This window comes from Rhinolophus hipposideros, assembly GCF_964194185.1.
Source record: "Rhinolophus hipposideros genome assembly, chromosome: 21".
NCBI classification, from domain to species: Eukaryota; Metazoa; Chordata; class Mammalia; order Chiroptera; family Rhinolophidae; genus Rhinolophus; species Rhinolophus hipposideros.
In genome coordinates, this window is record NC_138067.1 from 20,677,622 (window position 1) to 20,702,726 (window position 25,105).

Sequence of the window (25,105 nt, forward strand, 5' to 3'; positions counted from 1 at the left end):
GTCTCGTTGCGACCAATCACACTTAGTCTAAGAGGCCTGGCCCCGCCTCTACTCTGAACGGGTGAAAGGGAAAAGGAGGAGGTCTGTCATCTTTAATAAGGGCGGAAGTGACCTAAGGCTTCCGGTTAGAGCTCGATAAAGGTGACAGTGACTAGAACAACTACTGCTTTATTGGGCTGTTGAGCGGGGACGCCGGCGCGTTTCTCTACTGCGCCTGTGCGTTTTCCTTTTCCGTTTCCGTCTCCTTAAGCGGGCCGCCAGGGTTGCTGGACCCCAGTCTCTCGGTTGCTTTGGATTCGCGTCGCTGTGGTGTTTCCGGCGGAAGGAGCCGCCAGTGTCCCGACTCTGGAAAAGGGGACGGGTCGCTGACAGTCCTGAAGTTGAAGAGAGAGAGGCGACTTGCACAAAGAAAGTAAGTATCGCCTCCCCTAGTAGTTTTGGGCCAGGAGGAACCGAACCACAGACATCATTAAAAATTTACCGGTGACCCTTGAACAACGGCGGCTTCGAACAGCGCTGTTTGAACCCGCGTTTTGCAAGGGGTCAACTGTATTTTTGATGAATTGTTGGAAATCCGCGTACAATGGCGGGCGGACTTAAGTTATCCGCGATTTTTCGACTCCGCGGGTCATAGGTGCCCTACTCCCGCGTTTGTTACGGGTCAACGATGTCGAATGTTTTGGAAGAATAAAGACACACATTCCGATGTAAATAAAAGTCACCTGTCTGTTCACACGCAGAGATAGCCGCTGATGGTGTCTGGGGACATTCATTCCCAGTTATTTTTCTTTGCAAAAATGCACATTTGCATTATAATTAGGTTTTGCACCTAAACTACAGAGTGTGGGATCACGCTGTTACAACTTTTTTCTTTATCTTGAGAACGATTCATTATCTGAAATGTACACTTCTGACGTAGTATTTAGTGGTTGCACATTGTAGGACGGTGCTATCTTATTTCACCAATGCCCCATTAAGTGGCCATTTAAATTGTTTTCCAGTTTTTCACCATTACAAATGGGAGGAATATCCTTTGTGTGTAAATCTTTGTGCATACGTCTATTTACTAAGAACTAACTCTCAGAACTGGAAATTTTGGCTAAAGAGTGTTTCAGCTTTCTTTCAAGAAAAGGTTTGTTTATCTACATTCCAGCAGGGACTGTGAATGCCTGCCCTTCATTCACTCTCTTGCCATTATTGTTTAATCTTTGCCAATTGAATGGCGTTTGAAAATATATCTTTTAATTTGCTGTTCTTTCCTTACTAGTAAAGCTTAACTTGCCAAATATGTTTATTGTCCATTTGTACCTCTTTTGTGACTTCTCTTGTCGTATCCTTGGCTGTAGACATTCTATTAAGTGTGGTCTCAGTTTCCCTCCTCCTTCCAACATTTATCCAGTCCCTCTCCATTCGTTGACAGCTTTGCCCTCCCCTCATGTCTTCCTCTTAGGAACAAACAGGAGTGGCTGTTTGTTTGAATTCTAGTGGTAAGATAGATCCATCTTCTCTTTGACTTCCATCAGTAATTTGTTCTGCCACTCACATTTGATGCGTCTTAGTAATCAGCTTCCCTATTTAAAGTATCACCTATCACTGGAGCGGTTTTGTTTCCTATATGAATTTTTATCAATTCACATCTTAAAATGTGACTTGTCACCAAAAAAATAAAATAAAAAATAGAGAAAAAAAATCCTCCCTTTCAAAGCATTAGCCAACTTTGGAACTGAATTTGAAATGTTAAGTATCTTAATGGGTCTCTTGTGGATGGACTCAAAAATAAAGCTTGATCCAAAAGTTTCTCAACTTTCAAATGGCATATCGGGGCGGCCGGTTAGCTCAGTTGGTTAGAGCGCGGTGCTGATAACAGCAAGGTTGCTGGTTCGATCTCCACATGGGCCACTGTGAGCTACGCCCTCCACAACTAGATTGAAACAACTATTTTTCTCGGAGCTGATGGGTCCTGGAAAAACACACTTAAAGTAAATAGAAGTTAAAAATAAGTAACATAGGAACTAATTTTAGTAGAAGGAATGCTAGACTAGAAATTTGGTGACCTGGATTCTATTCCTTGTTCTTGTAGCTAGAAGAGTAACTATATGCAAACTAGTCTGTAAAATGAGGGGGTTGGATTAGGCCCATTCTAACTCAGTATTTTATGATTTGTGTGTGTGTGTATGTGGTTTTCCACACTCTTAATTGATCTGTTTGCCATGTGATGAGGTGCACCTAGTAAGATGCACCAAGAATCGTTAAGCCAGGACTCACGATAATACAAATGTTCATCAATAAAGGACTATAAAAAGTATGGTACGTGCATGAAATAGTATGCCGCTGTGACAAAGAATGTGCAAATTTTTTGTGTGTGTATATGGGACAATCTTCGTATGTTAGGTTTAAAAGGGTGCAAAGTGCAGAAGAGTGGGTAAAGACAACACGTGTGCTGGACATCTGTCATTTGCCCCACTAGAGCCACTCTTCCTCCTCCTCTAGACTGCTCTGGGACCAGAAGGCTTGTCTACCTCCGCAGCTCCCTAATCCTTTGTTTCCAAGTGGAGTCAGCCAATGGAGAGCAGAGGGAGGGAGGAAAGTGGCTGCACCCCTACTGCATGCAGGCTGACCTCCTGTACAGCGGCCTTCTCCACTCAGCAATTTCCACCACACCATTCTGGTCACTGCTCCCGCCCATTCTCCTTCAGGCCTAGGGGTGGGAAGAGTGCCCCACTGTTACTGGCCCTAGACTATAGCACTGACCCCTGTAGTTTTCCTATACCCTGCCTTAATAAAAATCCCTTCAAATAAACAAATTTGAGGATTTCGTCTCTTTCCTACTGGAACATTGACTGATAGGAAAGGCTATTTGGGGGATAAAAGAAGGAGAAAACATAGGAATGCATATTTATATTTTCTAGGGAATGCATCACAAATTCTGGAAGGTACATGAGAAACTAATGAAAGTAGTTACCTGGTGTGTGGGGAGAAATGGGGCTGTGGGAACTAGGCCAGTCAGGTAAGTTAGAGGGATGGAGGGTAAGACAGGGACAGGGGGTTTTCCCAGTATATCTTTCTATATTGTTGCTTTTTAAACAAGTGGACTTATTTGTCACCTCTTTGTGCATTTAGTGTGTTTCTTTTACTTTTTTAATACTGTCTTATAGGAAACTCTTTTTTCTTCTGGGGAAAAAAAACATTATCACCTACTCCAAAAATTAACATTTTTTTAAAAATTAGGACTTATGTACTTAATCTGCCTTTAAACATTGCAACTTTATTTCAGGACTGACAGTGAGGATTGATATTTGGATGATTTCAAGATGAGCTTCCTGTTGCCCAAGCTGACCAGCAAAAAAGAAGTTGACCAGGTGATAAAAAGCACTGCAGAGAAAGTGTTGGTTCTCAGGTTTGGGAGAGACGAGGATGCTGTCTGTCTGCAGCTAGATGATATCGTAAGTGAATTTTTTAAACAAATGGTTTTTATTAAAAATCTCTGCATTCTCACTTCAACATCTGCAAAGTGCATGAAAGGGCGCAGGCAGAGCGTAGGGATACAGCTGATCATTTGTTAGCACGCCTTCACTAAGTGCCGAATCCCTAAATCTGTGATTGTGCTGAATCTGTCCTGGATGTCCATCTCCATTAACAACTCTGAGAGCTCCACTTCACCAACAAGGCAATAGGAGACCGGAAACGTTACTAACAAGTGGCTATAAACATTATCTTATTCAGCACTCACACAGCGGGATCACAACTATTCCTATTCCCAAGGGGGAGATGAAGGCCAATGAGGTCACATGACCTCCCGCAGGCACAGACCCACTGAATCGTAGAGCTCGAATTGAACTTTGTTTTCTCTGCCTGCAGAGAGGCTTTACTCGTGTGCTGCTCCAGTGTGTGCCTGACGATAATCTCTGGCTTCACAATTCATCTTCACACTCTGATGAGTAGGGAGGGCCAGATGGGACAGAGTAGGTTGAGTCTTGTCTCTGTTTATTATGGAGAGAGACTTACCCCAGGTCTAAGGCCCCCTCCACCATTTCTGTTGCTGATACCCACTATGTGGATGGAGGGTAAGAATCCTCATGACTGTGGTTAAGTAGGAGTGTGTGATGTGTTACCCTGGGGGGAAAAACAGCCAGGGGATTAAACACTCAGCTATGGGGGGCGAGGGGAGAAGGACTCTCACTAGAGGTCAAGAGTACAGACTCTGACGCCAAGTTGCCTGAGTTCAAACCCCAGCCTTATTGCTTACTAGCTGTGTGACCAGGGGCAAATTACCTCCGTGGGCCTTGGTTTCTTTACCTATGAAATGGGGGCTATAATAATGCATACCTCATAGGGATGTTGTAAGGATTAAATGAATTAAAAGTGTAAAGCACTTAGGACAGTTAGCACATAATAGTGCCATGTAAGTGTTTGCTTTTTTTTTTTTTTTAACATAGTTATCATTTATGGGGGATTGGAAGGAGAGAGGTTTGGGAGAATTTCTATAGTACGTATTTATGAGTTGTTTTTTGTTTAAGTGAGCATGGATTTTATAAATAAATGCATAAAAATTTTATAAGAACTTTATAATAAGAATTAGAAAAGAAATAAAACAATAAAGATTTTTTAAAATTTTTTAAACAAAGAGAAATGAAGGAATATATTCACACAACTTACCCAGGGCCCTCTCATAACCTTACCAATAGTGTTTCAGTCTCTGAGTGATAAGGTTACACTGTGTCTAATGTAGAACTTAAAGAGGCTAGGTTCTTGGCCCAGGAATTTTTTCAGAATACTCAATCCTATTAAAAAATTTCACAGAAGAAACATTAGCTTCCTATTGTATTGTAACCTTCATCTCTCTCTTCATTTGCAGCTTTCTAAGACCTCTTCTGACTTGAGTAAAATGGCTGCTATATATCTGGTAGATGTGGACCAAACTCCAGTTTATACGCACTATTTTGACATCAGTTATATTCCATCTACTGTGTTTTTCTTCAATGGGCAGCATATGAAAGTGGATTATGGGTAAGTTAGGTTGACATGAATTTATTGCTGTCTAAAAGGTTTCCTTTAAGCAGTTTCGGTAACTCACCTATTTGCATTCAGTGGTGGCATCTTGTATTGGTACTGTTTCCTCGGTTGATGCATTTTCTAATTTTCTTATGTGAAACTTGGTGCAAAATGAGTGTTTTGGTCTGACTGACAAATTGAAATTTCCTACTTAAGTATGAAAGAATAGTACGGTTGTGAAGCACTAACCACCCTTCAGTGTAGAAAATAGAGAACCATTTTCTTAAAAGTTTTCCAGGAATTTCATTTAAAATAAAATATGTCATTGTTCTTAAACTTTTGGGACTAGTAGGTTGCATTTATAAAAGTATTACTTCTGGCAAACTAGTACATGCTTCTCTCTTGCCAAGTTTCCTATCTTCTTCCACTCAGAGTATTCTTCAACAAAGCCTGTCAAAAATAAGTAGCATGAAATCCCTTTAATGCCTTCCACTGCATCCAGTCAGCATCTCAGTACTCATATTTATTTTTGAATGTATCCATAATTCTTATCATTTCTCACTGTGATTGAGGTGTCTACTTGTCTAGGTCTGTGGACATGCTTTGTCATTATCAATGTGAAAGTGCATAAAGTATGTGTTTTAAGTGTTCTAAAGCTATTTATTGTCCTAGAATACAGTTGATGTATTAATTTGGTGCAATCTTTTTAAAGGGCGATTTATGATACTACATACCAAACACCTTAAAAGTGTATAAAAGTTTTTACCCAGCAATTGCATTTCCAGGAATTTGTCTAAATGAAAATAATCCTGAAAGTGAGCGAAGTTGGCTGCGTGGATATTCATGTTAGTTGAACATTATAATATAGTATATGTGATAATGATTCTCATTATTGTGAAAAAAGAAATGTACACACAAACACACATCGATATACATACAGACAGACACATTATTAGAAGGATATACATCAAAATGTGTCCTCACTGGTGATTTTTTTTTTTTTTTACTAAAAAATTTTTGTAGTGAGCATACTTCGTGTTTGAAATAGTAAACAAAACAAAAAATTATTACCTCTATTCAAAAGTAGAAGTGACTGGAACTTGGAGACCATGACTAGTTAATGAGCATTGCATAGTGCCAAAAACAACAACAAAACGAGGCCCACACCAGCACTCAGGGAATTCTACTTGATTGTGAGTTGAGAAGTGATTATAATAGATTGTGAGCAGGAGCTTTTCATATGCTCGGGCTTCTACCCTGTCCCAGTGGCGCACAGCACTGGTTTTAGTCCTATGTCAAACAGGCCCCATAATCACAAATGGAAAAATCAGTGTTGGACCTTGTATCTGAAGTCTCCCTGACAGAAGAAAGTAATGGAGCTACTACTCGTTTTGTTTATCCAATAATTCTGAAAAGTTCTGAGCAAGCTTGTTTTTCTTCTATGCTATCTAGGTCTCCAGATCACACTAAGTTTGTGGGAAGTTTCAAAACCAAACAAGACTTCATAGATTTGATTGAAGTGATTTATCGAGGAGCAATGAGGGGAAAACTTATTGTCCAAAGTCCTATTGATCCCAAGAATATCCCCAAATATGACCTTCTCTATCAAGACATTTAGCATATTCCTCCTGTCAGAGTTGAAGAGAAAGACACATCTCGAAGCAGTACCCAAACACAGCTGTGCTGTTTTTCTGGAGTCCTTCGAAAATATGCTGTGTCCCAGTGGAGGAGAGGTTTGACTTGTGCCGAAAATGCCGGCCCCAAACAGAAGACCTTGCTGGGACTGTGAGGATCTGGGAAGCCTAAGTATTCACTCCTTGCAAACCTCAGAGCTGTCAAGTCAATCGTGATCAATTTCCTCAGCGTGTTTTGTTTAACTTCTATTTATATTGTGCTTTTTTTTATCCCTTAACATAATACAGCATTCTCTTTGACATTGGCTAGTACGATTTGATTTAACTATGTTTATTGGATACACAAGTAAAATGGAAAGTCAATTACCAAAAATACTTATTTTCTACCCTTGATGTGTATACACACACACCCCTTCCCCATCCACAACCTTGCCCGTTCCTCAACTCATATTTATATTCCTCATGTTCTCTTATCTCCAGTCCTAATTATCCCCGTTTCTCTTGGAATGAATAAATCTCCACTAATAGCAGGCAAGTTTGTTTTATTTTGGAGCCTTTCTCAATCAGACTTTGAAAACACTGTCATGGTTTGCAAACGTACTAGCTTTTGTGCTGTTAAATTGCCCAAGAAGGGAGACTGGTGTTCCCGATTTGAGCAAAACAAAAAATTAAGTACCCTTAGTCAATAGGAACAGAACTCTCCCAGAAGTCAGAGTTCCACCTCTTCCTGAGACAGAAGATTGTACTTCAAAGGCTCATAACTAGAAAGAGATGTCAGAATTATTACAAAGAATGGGGGCTGTTTTGCCTACTTGGAAAAAATCTACCTTTTACCAGGAGTCAAATGCAAATGGTCTGACTCCTCCATTTCACAAAGGTAAGGATCTTGCTATTAAGGGTCTTCCAGAAGAAAAGTTCCAGGACCCTTGCAAACAGGAAGCTCTTCTAACTGAACTCTTTCCTGCTCTAAGCCTTCAGTACACTGACCCCATCACCAGTATACCACCTTATCATACCAAAATAAGGCTCTCATGGTGTAGAATGCCACCTGATGTCACTATTCTCTCACCAGTCTGGCCTTCACTATGAAGTTCTCACATTTACTCCAGATCCATCAATAATTTTCAACAGCTTAGAGCTAGTAAACCAATGAAGGACTTAGACCTATGTTCTAGAATTTATGAAAGAGTTAATAGCCAGAAACTGAAAAATAATGCAAACATTTTTAAAAGCCTCTTGGAATACAGTTTTTTTCTTCTGACAGTATCTTCAGCACTGTTTTCTTGAAGAATAAGCCACCCGTTTTCTTGAAGAATTATCTGATTGCATTAAGTGGCTTCTGGGTCACCACTCAGGAGGAAAATAGAAAACCTTTGGCATTTTCTGGATTCACTTCTCCGCCTTCCTCCCCAGCAGCACCTCCTGCCTGCCCCCTCAGCTTTCAGCGACACTGCACTCTGTAGCTCTGAAACTCTCTGCTGTGTCCAGCCCCAGTGCCTTCTTCCCTCTGGGGCGCTCTCCTGAAGTGCCCTCCCTTTTTTGCTCTAGTACCTCCTGCTCTCAGTTAAGTGTCAGACATTGCCTCCCCTACGAGGACTTTTTTCCTATCCAGGAGTTACTAGTATTTACATAGCACAGGGTGTACAATATGCATGCAGTAAATACCTGTGCAATGGAAAGCAAGTAAGAGAGGAACAAAAATAAAACAAGACTTCAGAGAAACACTCCCTAAAGCCATGAGGAGGAAGTAAAATGAGAATTTTATGCATGCAAGTTCTGAATTTTTGCTGGTATCTAAGTACTTAACACACATCAAATACTGTTTAATTTAGCCTGTGAGTGATAGAAAACCCAACTAACAGTGATGGCAATGAAGATGTTTTATTCTTTCATAGAAGTCTTGAGGGAGGCAGGTCTAGAGTTCACTCAGTAGCGCAGTGACGTCATCGGGGAACCAGGTTCTTTGTATCCTCAGCATCTTCATTCTTCGTCCCCAGTGCCAATCACCTCATGGTTCTAACATGGCTACCGCAGTCCCATGCATCATGATTACCATGAAAGCAGGCGGGGAGGAGAAGATGTAGGTGCTGGTGAAAGGGTTTTGTTTTATCCTATTCCTGGAGTGGTGCTCTCCTTTCATCAGCAAAGAACACCAGAGCACCCAGCAGCCTTCCTTCTATGCCATGTTAGTCAGAGTCAGGTTGTGTGGTCACCTCGCCCTGCAGAAAAGGCTGGGAAAGGAAGCATCTGGCAAGGGGATGGACTTGGAGTGACAGTGCGCCCTGCACAGAATTGGGCTTCTGTTGTCGGCAAGCAGGTCAGTGACTGCCAAACAGGGCATGTGATTCGTGACCCACTGCCCTCCGGCTCTGCATCTAGTCTCTCATTCTAGAAAGTCAGTACCAACAGCTCCCTGAGGTTTTGCCCAAATGGTGGCAGGTGGTGCCAGGGGATCCTGGAAGAGCAAGAATTCTTCATAGAGTTATTAAAACAGGCAAATCCCGTACAAATGACTAACTTGTAGTGAGTCACAGAATGGCATTGCTGGTAGGGATTTCAGAGATTGTCTGGTTTATACCCCTAATGGAAGGGACCCCAGAACTGATGGGTGGGGAGCTTAAGGCACTTGGCAAATTTATGGCCAAACTATGATTTGGACCCAGCAAGTCCAGAGATCCTGCCTTTACACCATCTTAACTTGGTTTTCTGAAGTGGTGGTGTGTTGGAGTGCACATGATAAAGGACTGTCTGTGTGTGTCAAAATCCCACTTGTTTTCATCCCTCTTGGAGCTAGCATTTTCCTCAGGGAAGTGAAAATTGCTTAGGGTTCGTATTCAGACAGACCTAGATTCTGGGTTGAGCTTCACTATTTACTAGCTGTGTAACCTTAAGCAAATCGCTTAACTTCTCTAAGTCTCTGTTCCTTTGTCAGTAACACAGACAACCACCTTTCTGAGGCCTGCCTTGGGAGGCACTCAGTAGAATTCCCACAGTGGGACAGTGTATATCACTGTAGGGATTTTCAGTTGGCCTGGCGTGTTTCCTGCCACACTCCCAGAAAGTCCTGTGCCTCTTGCCTGCTACTGTGCCATAAATGAGAGGATAAAAAGCCCAAGGCTTTACAAATAAAACAGAAATGAGTCTAAAGAAATTCTTTATTGAGTCAGCCAAGCCGGGCTGGAACACATCAGTTTCATACGATGTTTTAGCCCCTCCATTCCCATCTAGTTTGCCTTTCAGAGTGAAAGCTTGCTCAGAGAAGGGCTTCCAGCCAGCCTTGCATTAGTTGCTGGCTATGGTTTTCTGAACCCAGTCCAGGATGGAGGGCACTTTCACGTACACGCCATACTCGGCCACGCTACAGCTCTTATCAAAGCTCAGGATCCCAGCCGCATACCAGGTGTCCTCATCCAGGTCGTGAATGGCAAAGGCGCTGCCAGCATCACCATAGCAGGTATCTTCCTGGTACTTGGACAGGCCAGCACAGAAGGTGTGTTCATTCAGTATAGGCTGCACCCCGACAGGGCTCTTTGGTTGCTTCTTCTCGGGCACCGTGCTTACTTCATAGTGTTTTACACAATTGTCTTGGTCAGCCACAGGCAGCATGACGTACTTCAGTAGCTCAGTAAACTTAAAGTTGGCATTTCGCCCCCAACCAGACACATAACCCACACGCCCCACTTCCGCATAATCTTTGGAAGGTAGACAGATGGGCATTACTCTCTCACCAACGGGCACCTTCTGCTTGAGCTTGATGAGCCCAATGTCGATCTTGGAATAGTCAGGGTGGAGAACCACCTTCTCAACCTCCACTTGCTGATTTTTCCCCACATAGAGTCTTAGGGTAGGGGCAATGTCTTCTGCTGTTGCACCATCTTCATAACCCAGGAAGAGATTTTTAGCCGTGGTCAGCAGCCATTGTTCACTGATCAGTGTGGCCCCCGAGGTGAGGTTATGATGTGAGACCATCTTAGCCTGCCAGGGAAAGCTACCTTTGGCATCCAACGATCCACCCAGGATTCGTTGGACCTGATCCACCGGGTTCTTGGGCTTTCCACACACTGTCAGGAAATCGTGAGCAGAAATGTGAGAGCCTCCCAGTCTGGGAGACGGGAAAAAGCACTGGCTGTCACTGCTGTCTAAACAATCATTGTTCATTTCTTCAGAGCCAGGAATATTAACATGCTTTGTCCTCACCACCTGTCCTCTCATTTCCAGTATTTACAGTTTAAAACCGTCCTTTTTTTTAAAAAAGGACTAAGAGTTTTGTCCATCACTAAGAGTTTGATTTCCTGCTTTCCTAACTCACAAACCCTGGCTGTTCACAAATCCTGCTTTCCTAACTCACAAACCCTGAGATTTTCAAACCCTGGCTGAAGAACTATGTATATTTAAGCAGCTTATCACAAGGACATGCCCACAATTCTTTGAAATTCATTGTAAGGGCAAGGAGCTATGCAAATGAATTCTCTCTGAATAAAGAGGGATCTGTAGCCGCATTGGCTACAATTCAGACTTTACAGATACTGCACTTAACAAAGGCAGGTTAGCCCTTCCGTACCACTAATAGCAGAAGAGGGTAGCAAAATCCTTTTGTTCCACGAGGGAAAAGGAGAGAGCAATAGCTCTTTGTAATGACAGGAAACAGAACCTAATACACTTCCAGCCTCCTGTCGTATTTCCATGGATTAGGGTTTTGTTATGTTCTCCCTTGACTCATTCTTCCTGGAGCTGGCTTTACCCTTAACCCTGGGTTCTCTGGGCGGGTTCTACACACCGAGTCTCCTGCCCCTCTGGGGGCAGTGTACACAGTAGATTCAGTTAGTGCCCTGCAGACCCCAGTGAACAAGATCCATAGTGAATTTCACTGGGCATCTTCACCTAACTACTCGATTCTTTCCCTGGCCATTGTGGTTCTCCCTAGTCCCTCGTCTTGGCTCTCATATGCTCCGTATAAGCCACATAGGAGGGATGTGACGCTAAGACCTTCCCACCAAGATGCCTGCCTGAGCACTGGACCCTCAACACCCATCCCCTGTCTGCTGCCCAGGGCCCTTGGCTTCCTACCTGCTTCACATTCAGGAAGTTTCTCTCCAGTGACCTTATTTGTCCACTGCTTCTCACTGTTTAAGGTGTACACTCCTGAAACAAAAGGAAAGAAATGAGCCAAAAAAGAAATTGAATTCTGGACCTCATATAGAGAAGATATTTAAAGAATTCGAGACAGAAAAGGAAGCTAAGGAAAGGGCAAGGGAAGCGAAGGCAGGGAGGAGCCCTGTACTAGAACCCAAGAGCTGGGGGCACCAGGGCAGCCCAGCGGGGGACAGAACTTTGGCCGTGCCGTCATCGTCATCATGGTCATGGTGAGGCTGCACAGGTTAACATCCTGACTACCTCTCAAAGGCTGCTCGTAGCTCTGTAGAGGGGTGTTGTGAGGTCTAAGTGAGCAAAGAAAGCACTTAGAATAGTGGCAGGAACACAGTCACTAAAGAACCACCTGTCGTCATCCCCGTCACCATCATTTCTTCTTTTGCCACATCTCCTTTTGTAGATGTAGCTGTCACCCTGAGATGTGACATCGCCTCCCCTTAGCAAAAGACAAAACTTGGGGCTGGGCAAAGTTAACTTGCTCAAAAGGCCACTGCTCCTGGTGACAAAACCCTCGTTAGAACCTAAATCCTCTGGCTCCAAGGATAACACGTGAACTTTCTGGCCAATCATCCCTGGCCCTGTTCATCATGGAAACGCCATGAAAGGGAGGATGTGGGGACACTGGCCGGTCTTACCGTCTCCGTCAGTGCGCAGTCTGTAGTAGGTCTTACACTGATAGCGAACCAAGTGCTCCACGTAGCCATTTGCAATCTCGGGGGGCTTTGGGCAGCTTTCATCTCCAAAACAAACACAGGAAGACAACGTTAATAATTCGGAAATTGCTCCCAGAGAACCATGAAAAGTAAGATGAGAGGTAGCTGCTCTGCACATCAATGTCCCTCTGCCCCAAAGGGAAGCCAAGGGCAGGGCAATCTCCCCTTGTTTCTGGCTGGCTCTCCAATGTTCTTCGTGGTGTTGAAAGACCAGAGATTCAGATGAGAAGAGGGAATCTGGGTTCCAGAAGAGAAGGTGCAGACCTGACAGGGTCAGGCACAGCAGTGCTGGGATGAGCCACTCCTGCCCAAATTCAGATACCTACCTGCGTTGTCTGTGCTGTTACTGCTAACATCCACTGCGAGAAGCTGCCCCCAGAGCAGGAGGGCGACGACAGTTCCCAGGGCACTGCAGAGAGAAGACAGGAAGGAGTACAAAGCTAGTCTCCCTGCCTCACCACACACACAGCATTCAGGAAACATGAAATTGGTAACATGAGCTCTCCAGCAAAGAGAAACTTCCCTCAGGCAGCCTTCAGGTGCTGCAAGGAGACTGCAGCTAAAACATGGAAAACTTGAGGACAGCAACATGGGGATTTACTATGCTAGGCTCTCTTCTAAATTTTCCATAAGGAAAGGTTTTTGAAACAGTTGGTTTAAAATATATAGTTATTTCGCTTATTTTATGATAATTTGCCTTCAAGGAAAGGTATATCAATCACCCCGAAATGCCAGAAGGTTACCTGGAACATAACTTACCTCCTGACAGCATGACTGGACCTGGGCATCGATGCACAGGCCACACTTCCCAGGTAACCAGTCAGAAATTGCTTGACTGTCTTAAGTTTCTAAAACATCTTTGGCCTTGCTATTTCAACATTTCAAAAAAATCTTTATTTTGATAAAACCTAAGTGCCTTAATTGTGTCACCCAAATGTGTCACTATTGGTCTTTGTTATTATACATTTCTAAACAGGGGAGGAAAAACCTGCTAAAAAATATATTCAAAATGCCAGGAAGCCTACCGTGGGAGCTGCTGTCATTTCCTATGAAGATGAAAACTTCCTAACCTCAAGGAAAAAATATTCCTTAGAGTAAATCATGTCTCCTGGCAAAGGCAGCAAGCAGCGTCTGAAAGTGGTATCTTTTGTGGATGCAGAAAAGAAGAGGGTTAAACACACTATCCCCTTTAATTCACTATAATTTAGCCCATTTGCCTAAATTTTCTTTATTGTATTTTTGCATCTCTCCTGTAGGCTATTCCTATACCTGGGCTGTCATGTAAATAAAAGATGTATGCAAAGAAGGATGAGATAAAGAGCAAGGGAAAGGGGGAAGCATGAGCAGAGCTGTGGACTCACCCCATCTTTGCTTTGTCCTGCCTCTGGAAGAACAGCCGTGGGGTGCACTTGCCGATGCTTTTATGCCTCTAATAGCTCACTCCACCCCCTTTGATTTTGTAATTCCTGTGTCTACACAACTTTGGCCTTGGTCAAGTCACTGGCATTTTCCAGTAACAAAGCCACAAACATCCCTGTCAAGAATCAAGCTCTTGCTTCACACTTGAGTTTCCCCTGGTGTTCTTTCCTGCAAACCCCAAAGAAACTTGGCCATATCATGACCCCAAGTAGCTGCCAAAGTGTTTCCCGAAATCAGCCATTGTGCAGGACACAGGGAGGAGCCGTCGATCTGTGTCTGTTTTGGACAGTATTCAGCATTGAAAAAAGCCCTTCTTTGAGTTTTTTCAAACCCTTTATAAACACTCCTGCAACCTGGCTGAGATGGGGCTCTAAAGAAAGCATTTTCTTTTCACAGTCATTTCCCCTGTTGACATCTCCCTATTGCTTAAAAGCTCTCCAACCTGAAATCTGTAAAATGTATTTGTTGTGTCTTCTCTGATTGCTCTTTGCAAGAAATCACACAAAATGGTTAAAGCTGTACTACAGACTGACGTACACCATACTCAATGACAATGGTTCTTACGGTTTTACAATCCAGTAATTAATCCAAATAGTCAGATGAGAAAAATTTGTGTCAGTCAAATGTCAGCACCTGTATATCCCAAGTACTATTCAACTAAAATTTAATAGCAACTCAATAAAAGATTGCTTTATTCATTTGAAAAAAAGTAAGTGGTTCTTCGAGTGTACAAAAGAATCACTTTGGGGTATTCATGGTGGCTCTGATGTAAAATAACTGGAAAGAACACAAATGTCCTTTAATAGGGAATGGGTAAGTTATGTGTGATATATTCATATAATGAAATATACAGCAATGAAAATGAATGAACTAAGAAAGAACATGGATAATCTCATAACAACTTTGAAAGAAAACTGCAAGTTCAGAAGATTACTTTCAGAATGACACCACTGTTACAGAGCTCAGAACCAAGCAAAACTTGACAATGGGTTCTTAGATATGACTCCAAAATTAAAAGCAACAAAAGAAAAACTTGATAAATTGGACTTCATCAAAATTAAAAATTTTTATGCATCAAAGAACAATATCAGGGAAGTAAAAAGACAATCTCTGGGAGAAAATAGTTGCAAATCATATATCTGATAAGGATTTAATATCCAGAACATATAAAGAACTATAAAAACAATGAAAAGACAAACAACCCAAATGATTTGAATAGACATTCCTCCAAGAAGGTATGCAAGTGACTAAAAAGGACATGTAAAGATGCTCAACATAACTGGAAAATGTCATTGGGAAATGGAGATCAAAACTATGAGACATCACTTCATATCCACTAGAATAGAATGGCTACGGTTAAATATATATTATTATATATTATATATATTATATATATAATAAGTGTAGACAACCATGTAGAAAAATTGAAATTCTCATTCACTGCTGATGGGAATTTAAAATGGTGGTGTTTCTGTGGAAAACAGTTTGATGGTTCCTCAAAAAGCTGAACAGAATTGCCATATTATCCAGCAATTCTACCTCTAAATATATACTCAAAATATTGAAAACGGACTCAAAACAGATCATTCTACACCGATGTTCATTGTGGCATTATTCACAAGAGCCAGAAAGTAGAAACAACCCAAGTGTCCTACAACAGATGAATGGATAAACAAAATGTGGTCTACACAGACAATGGAATAGTATTCACCTATAAAAAGGAATGATGTTCTGACACCTGCTACAACCTTGACTGAACCTTGAAAACGTGCTACGTGAAATAAACCAGATACAAAAAAAAAAAAAAACAACTATTGTATGATTCCACTTATGTGAAGTACCTAGAAAAGGCAAATTCATGGAAACAAATAATAGATTAGAGGTTACCAGGGCCTGGAGGGAGGGAGGAATGAGGAGTTATTGCTTAATGGGTATAGAGTTTCTATTTGGGGTGATGAAAAGGTTTTGGAAACAGTGGTGATGGTTGCACAACATTGTGAATGCAATGAATGCCACCGAATTGTACACTTAAGAATTATTTAAAGGAGAAGTTTTATGTTATATGTACTTTATTACAATAAAAAATGCAAGAAATAAAACAGTAAATAAATTTCCTCTTTTTGTGGCCAAAAATTTTTTAAAAAACAAGCAAAACTAAGCAATATATTGTATAGGCATAGATACCAATCAGATGAAAACTGTATATTTTTTTAATTTTAACAGAAAAGAACACACAAAATGTAGTGTTACCTCTCATAAGTAGGGAGGAAGGCACAAGAGAAAAGAAAAGCATATAGGTAGATAAAAATAAAATATTGTTAATGGTCCAACTTTTGAGTGAAGTGATAGGTTCTTGAATGTACATTGTGTTATTATGCTTTATTTCAAAAGACATACATCTCACATACAATATTTATAACTATCAACATTTTAAAATATGAAGAAGGGGTAACCACCTGACAGATTTATTTGACAAAGCCCAGGCCCCTTCTTCAGATATTTGATGCACCGGGTCTAAGTATGGTCTGAGACTGCCTTTTAAATGACCGTAACCTCTCCCATCCCTGTCTGCATGCCAAAATGCAACTGTGCAGCTCTTGCAGAAATAAGGTGGAGACTATTTCTCTACCCCTTGAATTTGTGTTTCACTGTGTGACTACTTTGGCCAATGAAACAGTAGCAAACAGAACAGGAGAGACTTGAGACACGCATAAATTGGGGCTCTCCTTCTCTTACTGACCTGGAATCCAGGGGCTGCCACATGAATGAGCCCAAGCTATTCCTCCATTGCTGGAGGATGAGAGGTCACAAAGAGGAGAATGCAGGCATCCCAGGCCACCAGCCTCAATTACCCAGAAGCTGACCACAAACACATGAGTGAGCCCCTGCCGAGATAACAGTGCCTCGCCGAGACCAAAATGACCCCCCAGCCACGCCCAGCCCAAATTTCTGTCCCACAGAAACATCAGCTAAATGAAAGATTGCCGTTGTAATCCACTAACCTTTGGGAAGTTTTGTTAAGTAGCAAATGTTAGCTCATCAGCCAGTATATGAAACAGGAAAATGGAGCTGCTCTGGCTGAATGTGGGGTGGAGGGGTTAGAATTCTGTTTCCTATGTTCCTTATAGCTTCTGTAACAGCTTATTTTTACCAGCCTTTTGCCTCTCAGTTTCCTTCAGTGACCAGGAAGGAGGAGGCCACTTCCCTATATTTTCCAAAGTCCTTTGCTCAAGAACACACACTACAGGCTGAGAAGGAGCCACACTAGCATATCTAAAATGAAACATTTCTCACCACGACTATAGAATAATTGCTTACCCCCCAGGTGCATGAAAATTCACATTTCTCCTATGAATAAAACCTGAACTCTATTACACTGACCCCTTCTCCTAGATAACAATGGACCATTCACAGCCTCCACTGCCTTGGACATCCTTTATTAACTTGACTGTAAAGAGTACATCCTGCCAAAAGGCCTTCTCCCTTAATTGGGGACCAAGACAGGACAAAATAAGGAGGTGGCAAGTAATAAGCTTCAGCATAGCTAGCCACAGGAAGTAGTGAATACATTTTGTAGGGAGGACAGGAAATCTTGAAACAGTAATGAGGCAAGACAGTAGTTGGCAGAGGACTTGAAGGGCAGAGTTTTTATTTTGGAAGGGAAAAAATTATTTTTAAAATTCAGTCTTGAAATTTTGCAAGCTACAGAAAAAGAAAAAGTCCACCCATTGTTTCACCACCCCAAGACAACCAATAACACTTTTAACACTTTAGTGCTACTTCCTTCCAGGCTTTCTCTGCACACATTTTCACATAATTTTGATAGTTCTTTTTAGAGAATTTTTGTGGTCTGCCTTTTTTTACCTGATGTTATAAGCATTTTCCATGTTGCAGCAAACCTCTTTAAAACGTTTTAAATGCTATATAATATCTTTAACTTAAGGATGTATCATATGAACTTTAAATATTTCCTCATTGTTGGAAATTTAAGATGATTCTAATTTGTCTGTTATAAATTTATATCTTACATACACACGGGGAAGTGAAGTAAGAGACCAGGCTCATTTTATGCCATATGGATATACAGTTGATATAGCATCATTTACTAAAAACATCAAATCTAAGTGTTCAGCTCAGTGAATCTTTATATATGTATAACACCTGTGTAATAAACACTCAGATCAATATATAGAATATTTCCAGCACCCCAGAAGACTACTTTGGATTTCTTCCAGTCAACACCTCACCCCACAAAAGTAGCCACTGTTCTAACTTCTGTCATAATAGAATAGTTCTGCCTGTTCTTGAACTTTATATAAATAGAATCAAACAGTAGTCATTCTTTGTTTCTGGCTTCTTTTGCTCATCGTATGTCTGTGAGAATCATTCATGTTGTCACATTAGTTCTTTTTTATTGCTGAGAAGTATTCCATTATATGAATAAACCACAATTGGTTTGTTCATTCTCCTGTTTATGGATGTTTGAATTGATTCCAGTTTGGGACTATTATAAATAAAGCTGCTATGAACATTCTTGCACGTGTCTTTTGGTGGACACATGCACTCATTTCTCTTGGATAAATGCCTTGTTGTATTAAATGGTAGACATATGTTTACCTTTAATAGATACTGCCAAACAGTTCTCCTGTGTACACTCCCACCAGCAATATATCAAGTTGCAGTTGCTCCATATCCTTGCCAAAGCATTTTAGTTTTAGCCATTCTAGCATATATACAGTAAAAGATGATAATGGCTTTAATTTACATTTCTCAAAATTGAATGATATAGGGCCGGCCCGGTGGCTCAGGCGGTTAGAGCCTCATGCTCCTAACTCCGAAGGCTGCCGGTTCGATTCCCACATGGGCCAGTGGGCTCTCAACCACAAGGTTCAACTCCTCGAGTCCCGCAAGGGATGGTGGGCTCCGCCCCCTGCAACTAAGATTGAACACGGCACCTTGAGCTGAGCTGCCACCCAGATGGCTCAGTTGGTTGGAGTGTGTCCTCTCAACCACAAGGTTGCTGGTTCGACCCCGGCAAGAGATGGTGGGCTGTGCCCCCTGCAACTAGAAAACAGCAACTGGACCTGGAGCTGAGCTGCGCCCTCCACAACTAAGATTGAAAGGACAACAATTTGACTTGGGAAAAAAAAAAAAGGCCTGGAAGTACACACTGTTCCCCAATAAAGTCCTGTTCCCCTTCAAAAAAAAAAAATTGAATGATATAAAGAGCACTTTTTATGTTCTTATTGAGCCATTTAGATATCCTCTCTATGAAATGTCTTTGTTGATTTGTAGTTTTTTTAAAAAGATATTTTGAACACTAGTCTTTTATTAAATAAATGTAGTGTAAATATGTCCCATTCTATGGCTTGTCTTTTCACTTTCTTGGTCATGTATTTTTGATGAACAGAAGTTCTTAATTTTAATCAGTCCTAGTTTATTAGTTTTATTGATTTTATGGTTAGTGCTTTTTGTGTCCTATTATGAAATCTTTGCCAGCAAGGCCATGACAACATTCACCTAAATTTTATTCTAGTAGTTTACTGTTTTACCTTTCACAATTAGGTCTAAGATCAATGTGAAATTAATGCTTGTGCAAGATGTGAGATAAAAGTTCAAGTTCATCATTTTCCCATAATAATGTAGTTCATCCAGTATTATTTATTATAATGAGCATTCTTCACCCCTAAATTGCAGTGGCATCTTTGTTAAAAATTAGATGACTGTATGTGTTTCTCTCTTTCTGTATTTATTATGTTCCATTAGCCAATGCCACTCTGTCTTAACAAGGAACTTCATAGTAAATCTTGTTATCTGGTATTATAAGTGTTTCAACTTTATTCTTCTTCCTCAAGATTGCCTTAACTGACTATTTTAGGTCCTTTGCATTTCATATAAATTTTAGAATCAACTTTCTATTTTCACAGAATGTCCTGCTGGGATTTTGATTGGAATTACATTGAATCTCTAGATCAATTTGGGGAGCATTGACATCTTAACAATATTGAGTCTTCCAATCCCTAAACATGGTATATATCTCCATTTGTTTCGGTTGTCTTTCATTTCAATGCCTTGTACATTTTAGTATAGATCTCTTGCAACCTCTTTCACTAGATTTATTCCTAAGTATTTGCTTTTTATGCTATTGTAAATATTTTCATTTAATTATTATTTATTACTAATATAGAAACATACAATTGATTTTTGTATATTTACCTTGTATTCAGCACCCTTGGTAAATTCACTAATTAAATCTAACAGTTTGGTTTTGAAAACTTTCTAGGTACACAGTTATGTCATCTACAAATAATGGCTCTTTTTCTGCTTTTCTAACATACATTTATTTATTTATTTATTCATTCATTCATTCATTCATTCTTGTTTTAAGGAGGGCACAGCTCACAGTGGCCCATGTGGGGATCAAACCGGCAAACTTGGTGTTATCAGCACCATGCTCTAACCAACTGAGCCAACCCGCCACCCCAATTTTCACTTTTATACCTTTTATTTCTTTTTCTCAACTTATTGCATTGAGATTTTTATTATAATGTTAAATAGAAGTAGGAAGTATGCATCTTTGTCTTATTCCCAAACTCAGGAAGGGAGAAAGTATTCAAAATTTCACCCTTAAGTGTTATGTTAGCTGTAGGCTTGTTTTGTTTTTTGTAGCTGTCCTTTACCAGATTAAGGAAGTTCCTTTCTATTCCTGGTTTGTTTAAATTTTTTTTTAATATAAAGAAGTGTCAAGTGCTTTTTCTTTATCAATTAAGATCATCAATTTATTCTGTTAATGTGGTTAATTACAATGATCAATTTTTTGAATATTAAACCAACCTTGCATTTCTGGAATAAACTTATGTTTCTCATGATATAGTACAATTTTTATATATTGCTGGGTTTGATATGCTGATGACTTTTTTAGAATTTTTCCATTGGAGTTCTTGAGAAATATTGGTCTATAATTTCCTTTCTTGTAATGTGTCCTTATTGGGATTTCATACTAAGGTTATGTTGGTTTCTTAATGCAAGTTGGGGAGTGTTCCCTATTGTTCTATTACATGAAAGATTTTGTATAAGATTGATATTATTTCTTCCTTAATTGTTTAGAGGAATTTGCTAATGAAGCCAGATAGGCCTGTAGTTTTCTTCTGCGCAGATTTCAAATTTAGATTCAATGTCTTTAATAGATAAAGGACTATTCAGATTTTCTATTTTTTCTAGTGGGAGGTTATGTTTGTCTAGAAATGTGCCCATGTTGGCAAAGTTGTCAAATTTACTGTCATAATGCTCTTCCCAACATTATTATGTTTTTAATATCAGTAAGATTAATAGTGATGTCCTCCCTCTGTCATTCCTCATATTGATAATTTGTGTTTCCTTTCTTTTCTTCTTGAAAAATCTTGTTAGGGATTTATCAGTTTTATTTATCTTTTCAAAATTCAAACATTTGCCTTAGTTGATTTTCTCCATTTTTGTCTCTTTTCTATTTCAATGATTCCCACTCTTATTATTTCCTCTTTTTTTTACTTTAGTTTTTCTTCTGTTTGATCTTGTTAAAGAAGAAACTTACATCACTTTTAACTTTTCATTTCTAATTCATGCATTAAACTATAAGGTCTCCCTATATGCTTCTTTACCTGTATTCCATTAGTTTTAATATATTGTTTTTTAATCAGTTTAAAGTATTTTCTAATTTCCATTTTATGTCTTGTTTGTTCCATGATTTATTTAAGTATGTTGCTTAACTTCCAAATATTTGGAGATTTTAAAGTGGTTTTTTTTTTTCATTATTGATTTCTAGTGATTCCATGGTGGTCAGAAAATATACTCCATATGATTTCAATTTTTTGAAATGTATTCAGACTTACCTTATGGCCGACTAGATAGCCTATTTGGATAACTGTTCCATATGTACTCGAGAAGAAAACAGTTCTTGAGTCAACAGTTCTATATGTCGATTAGGTCAAGTTTGTTAATTGCTCTGTTCAAGTCTTCTCTAGTGTTACTGATTTTTTTTTATGCCTTTTGTATTAGTAACTGAAAGAAAGATTGTGACTTTGTTTATTTTTTCTTTAAGTTCTGTTATTAGCTGCATGCAAATTGAGGTTCATCATGTCTTCCTTTTAATTTGACTCTTTATCTTTATGAAATGTCCGTATTTATATCTAGCAGTCCTTCTTACCATAAAGTCTCTTGGTCTACTATTACTCAAGACACACCAACTTTCTTTTGGTTAGTGCTTTTGTGGCATATCTTTTTTATTTACAATAAATATAATTGCTAATAGAGTTGGTTTCAAGTCTACCATTTTGCTATTTGTTTTATATTAAATCCATAAGTTTTTTTTTTATTTTATTTCTCGTTTCCTGCCTTTTTGGTATTACTCAGGATATTTTTAAAAAGATATTTTAAAAAAGATATTTTAAAAAAATCTTCCCCTCTATTAGCGTATTTTGTTATATATTCTTGTATGATTTTTCTAGGGGTACCCCAAATATGTCAAGATATGCACCCTTGACTTATTACCACCTACTTTAAGTTAATGCCTTTACCACTTCCCAAGTAACACAAGAACTTTACAACTTAACTCTCTTTCTCATCTCCCGTCCATTATGCTATTTTTATCATATAATTTACATCTATGTATCATAATTCCCATAAGCATTTTTTAAACCAGTTGCTAGCATATGTGTATGAGATCATTTGAAGTGTGAGTAAATAGAAGCCAAGGAGACAAATTCAGTATTGTAGAAGTTTAAAGGCAGGGACAAATTTAAGAGAATTTTCAGAAAAACAAATTGCAAAACTCAGTGAGTAAGTCTATGTGGGGAGAACAAGAAAAGACAAGGCTTGAGAATGACCAGGGGTTATGAGCTTGAGACACAGAGGAAACCAATGCTGTGGATATTTATGGGAAGTCCAGGACTAGGATGTGATGGTTTGGGTAGAAGGAGAGAATACTGAGCTCAAGTTTTGAAATGATTTTTATGTGAAATTGGGGCTTGAAAGATAACCACTGCAAAAAAGATCAGGCTGGGAAATCATCTAAATATAATAACATTTTTATTGGAAGTTGTGTGAAGAAGGAGTTTATCAGGGCACTGAATATAAAGAAGAAATACTCATTCATTCATCAAATCTTCATCAAGAGTCTACAAGGAGCCTAGGTGTGCTAGATGCTGAGGCTATGACAGAACAAATCAGACAAAACCCCTGTCCTCTTGGAGCTGACATTCTAATGAGGATATAAAGGATGAGTCGTGGATGCAGTCGGAAAGACGTCATTAATTGAAGCAGAGGAGTGTGCCATATGTAATAAGCAGAACCTGTAAGGATGCTGTCCGTGAAACCTAGGAGCTGGAAAAAAAAGCTTGAAGAAATGGTATTGAAGAAATATTGTATTTTAACAGTTCCCAAACTCTGTTGTACTTTAAAATCTCCTGGGAGCTTTTAAAAATCCTGACTCCCGTGTGGTACTTCAGCCTTATTACATCAGAATGAATGGGGGTGGTTGCCAGGCATCAGTATTTTTTTAAAGATAGCCAGGTGATTCCAAGTTCAGCAAAGTAGGGGAACCACTACCACATGTCATCAAATTTAATATGCTATGAATTATATGAAAGAGAAGACTGTCAATGAAAATCTAACAAAATGTTTAAGATGCCCTCATTGTAAGATGTATTTCAGTTTCAGAGATGTTAAAAATGGAAAAATAGTCAGCATCTCAGAATTGATGAAATACTGTAGTCATGAGTGAATGAGTAGCCATGGAATGAAAACCACTGGATCTTCCCAGGAGTGTACATGACCTTAGAAGAGAATGAATAATTGAGTGTTGAATTCAGAACAGCACATGTTTTTCAAATTTTCAGTTTGTTTGGATAAGAAAATTAACAAAGACCTTCCCACTATTACACCTCTTTCTAGGTTATCTCCCTTTTCCTTAGTCATCAAGGACCAGGGACTATGAGATCCTCCTGTGCCTGAAACATGGACATTGGTTCCCAACCACGCTTCCTTAGTGCCAGCAATTCTCTTCTCAAAAGCTGGGCCACTGGCAGACATACATACTGGTATTTTAAGCTTTTTTAGAAACTTCTGATTTCAAACTACATTATAAAGCTTTAGTGATCGAAACAGTATGGTATAGGCATAAAAACAGACACACAGATCAGTGGAACAGAATAGAAATCCCAGAAATAAACCCATGCATACATGGTCAATTCATTTACGACAAAGGAGGCAAGAATATACAGTGGGGGAAAGGACAGTCTATTCAATAAATTGTGTTGGGAAAACTGGACAGCCACATGCAAAGGAATGAAACTGAACCACTATCTTACACCATACCCAAAAATTAACTAAAAATAGGTTAAAGACTTGACAGTAAGACCTGAAACCATGAAACTCCTAAAAGAAAACATAGGTAGTAAGCTCCTTAATATCAGTCTTAACAATGTTTTTTTTTTTTGGTTCTGACTCTGAAGACTAGGGAAACAAAAGCAAAAATAAATAAATGGGACTAAAAAGTTCTTACACCAAGAAGGAAACCATTGACAAAATGAAAAGGGAGCCTGCTGAATGGGAGAAGATATTTGCAAGTCATATATCCAATAAGAGGTTAATGTCCAAAACAGATAAACTCATACAACTTGATAACAAAACCAAAAAAGTCTAATTTAAAAATGGGCAGAGGATCTTAGTAGGCATTTCTTCAAAGAGGACATATAGATGGCCAATGCGCACGTGAAAAGATGCTCAACATCACTAATCAGGGAAATGCAAATCAAAACCACAATGAAATACCACCTAACTGTCACCCTAAGATATTGCCCATTGGCCACCTTGAGGTGCTACCTCTCCTGCATGATGAACTTCACAGGATTTTCAAGTGACACACACACACACAATCAGCCTTGAGTTCTCACCATCAGAGTCACTTTTAAGGGTCAACTAGAGACAAATCCTTTGCTAAGACATTGCTTACCTGGAAGGGAAAACAAATTCACTAGCTAACCCCATTAGCCAGCTAAGGTATCAGGTCTAAGTGGCTTCCAAGTCTGAACCGTGTGTATCAGATTACATCATGACCCAGGCAGTGATGCCCAGCAGACAGGTTGTGAAGTGGAGGCTTCTTCTGAGCATGAGCCACCCACACACACACTCCCATACCACCACCACCCCACCTCCTCCGCC

General features: G+C 39.8%; 2 protein-coding genes across 3 annotated transcripts; one reads left to right on the forward strand and one right to left on the reverse strand.

Annotated features, from left to right (window-relative positions):
* The first annotated feature begins 98 nt into the window (after window positions 1–98).
* On the forward strand, window positions 99–8,623 carry TXNL4B (thioredoxin like 4B). Its single transcript, XM_081032887.1, has 4 exons — window positions 99–412; window positions 3,275–3,443; window positions 4,856–5,007; window positions 6,445–8,623. Exons 2-4 carry the CDS (start codon window positions 3,312–3,314, stop codon window positions 6,608–6,610), a joined length of 450 nt encoding a protein of 149 aa, XP_080889013.1. The 5' UTR covers window positions 99–412; window positions 3,275–3,311; the 3' UTR covers window positions 6,611–8,623.
* On the reverse strand, window positions 8,368–15,354 carry LOC308490517 (haptoglobin). Of its 2 annotated transcripts, XM_081032886.1 has the most exons (5): window positions 13,852–15,354; window positions 12,817–12,899; window positions 12,413–12,514; window positions 11,694–11,768; window positions 8,368–10,687 (listed from the first exon to the last, which is right to left on the reverse strand). In XM_081032886.1, exons 1-5 carry the CDS (start codon window positions 13,854–13,856, stop codon window positions 9,909–9,911), a joined length of 1,044 nt encoding a protein of 347 aa, XP_080889012.1. In that variant the 5' UTR covers window positions 13,857–15,354; the 3' UTR covers window positions 8,368–9,908. The 2 variants fall into 2 exon arrangements, with proteins under 2 accessions (XP_080889012.1, XP_080889011.1); XM_081032885.1 differs by lacking the exon at window positions 13,852–15,354 and having other exon boundaries at window positions 9,764–10,687; window positions 12,817–13,204.
* Window positions 15,355–25,105: the final 9,751 nt, after the last annotated feature.

Excerpts from the sequence above, each read along its gene's own strand:
- TXNL4B (XM_081032887.1), top strand. The coding sequence starts at position 3,312 with ATGAGCTTCCTGTTGCCCAAGCTGACCAGCAAAAAAGAAGTTGACCAG. Across the intron at positions 3,444-4,855 it reads GTCTGCAGCTAGATGATATC|CTTTCTAAGACCTCTTCTGA; the intron begins GTAAGTGAATTT and ends CTTCATTTGCAG. Across the intron at positions 5,008-6,444 it reads CATATGAAAGTGGATTATGG|GTCTCCAGATCACACTAAGT; the intron begins GTAAGTTAGGTT and ends TATGCTATCTAG.
- LOC308490517 (XM_081032885.1), bottom strand. The coding sequence starts at position 13,081 with ATGTTGCTGTCCTCAAGTTTTCCATGTTTTAGCTGCAGTCTCCTTGCA. Across the intron at positions 12,515-12,816 it reads TAACAGCACAGACAACGCAG|ATGAAAGCTGCCCAAAGCCC; the intron begins GTAGGTATCTGA and ends TTTGTTTTGGAG. Across the intron at positions 11,769-12,412 it reads ACTGCGCACTGACGGAGACG|GAGTGTACACCTTAAACAGT; the intron begins GTAAGACCGGCC and ends CTTTTGTTTCAG.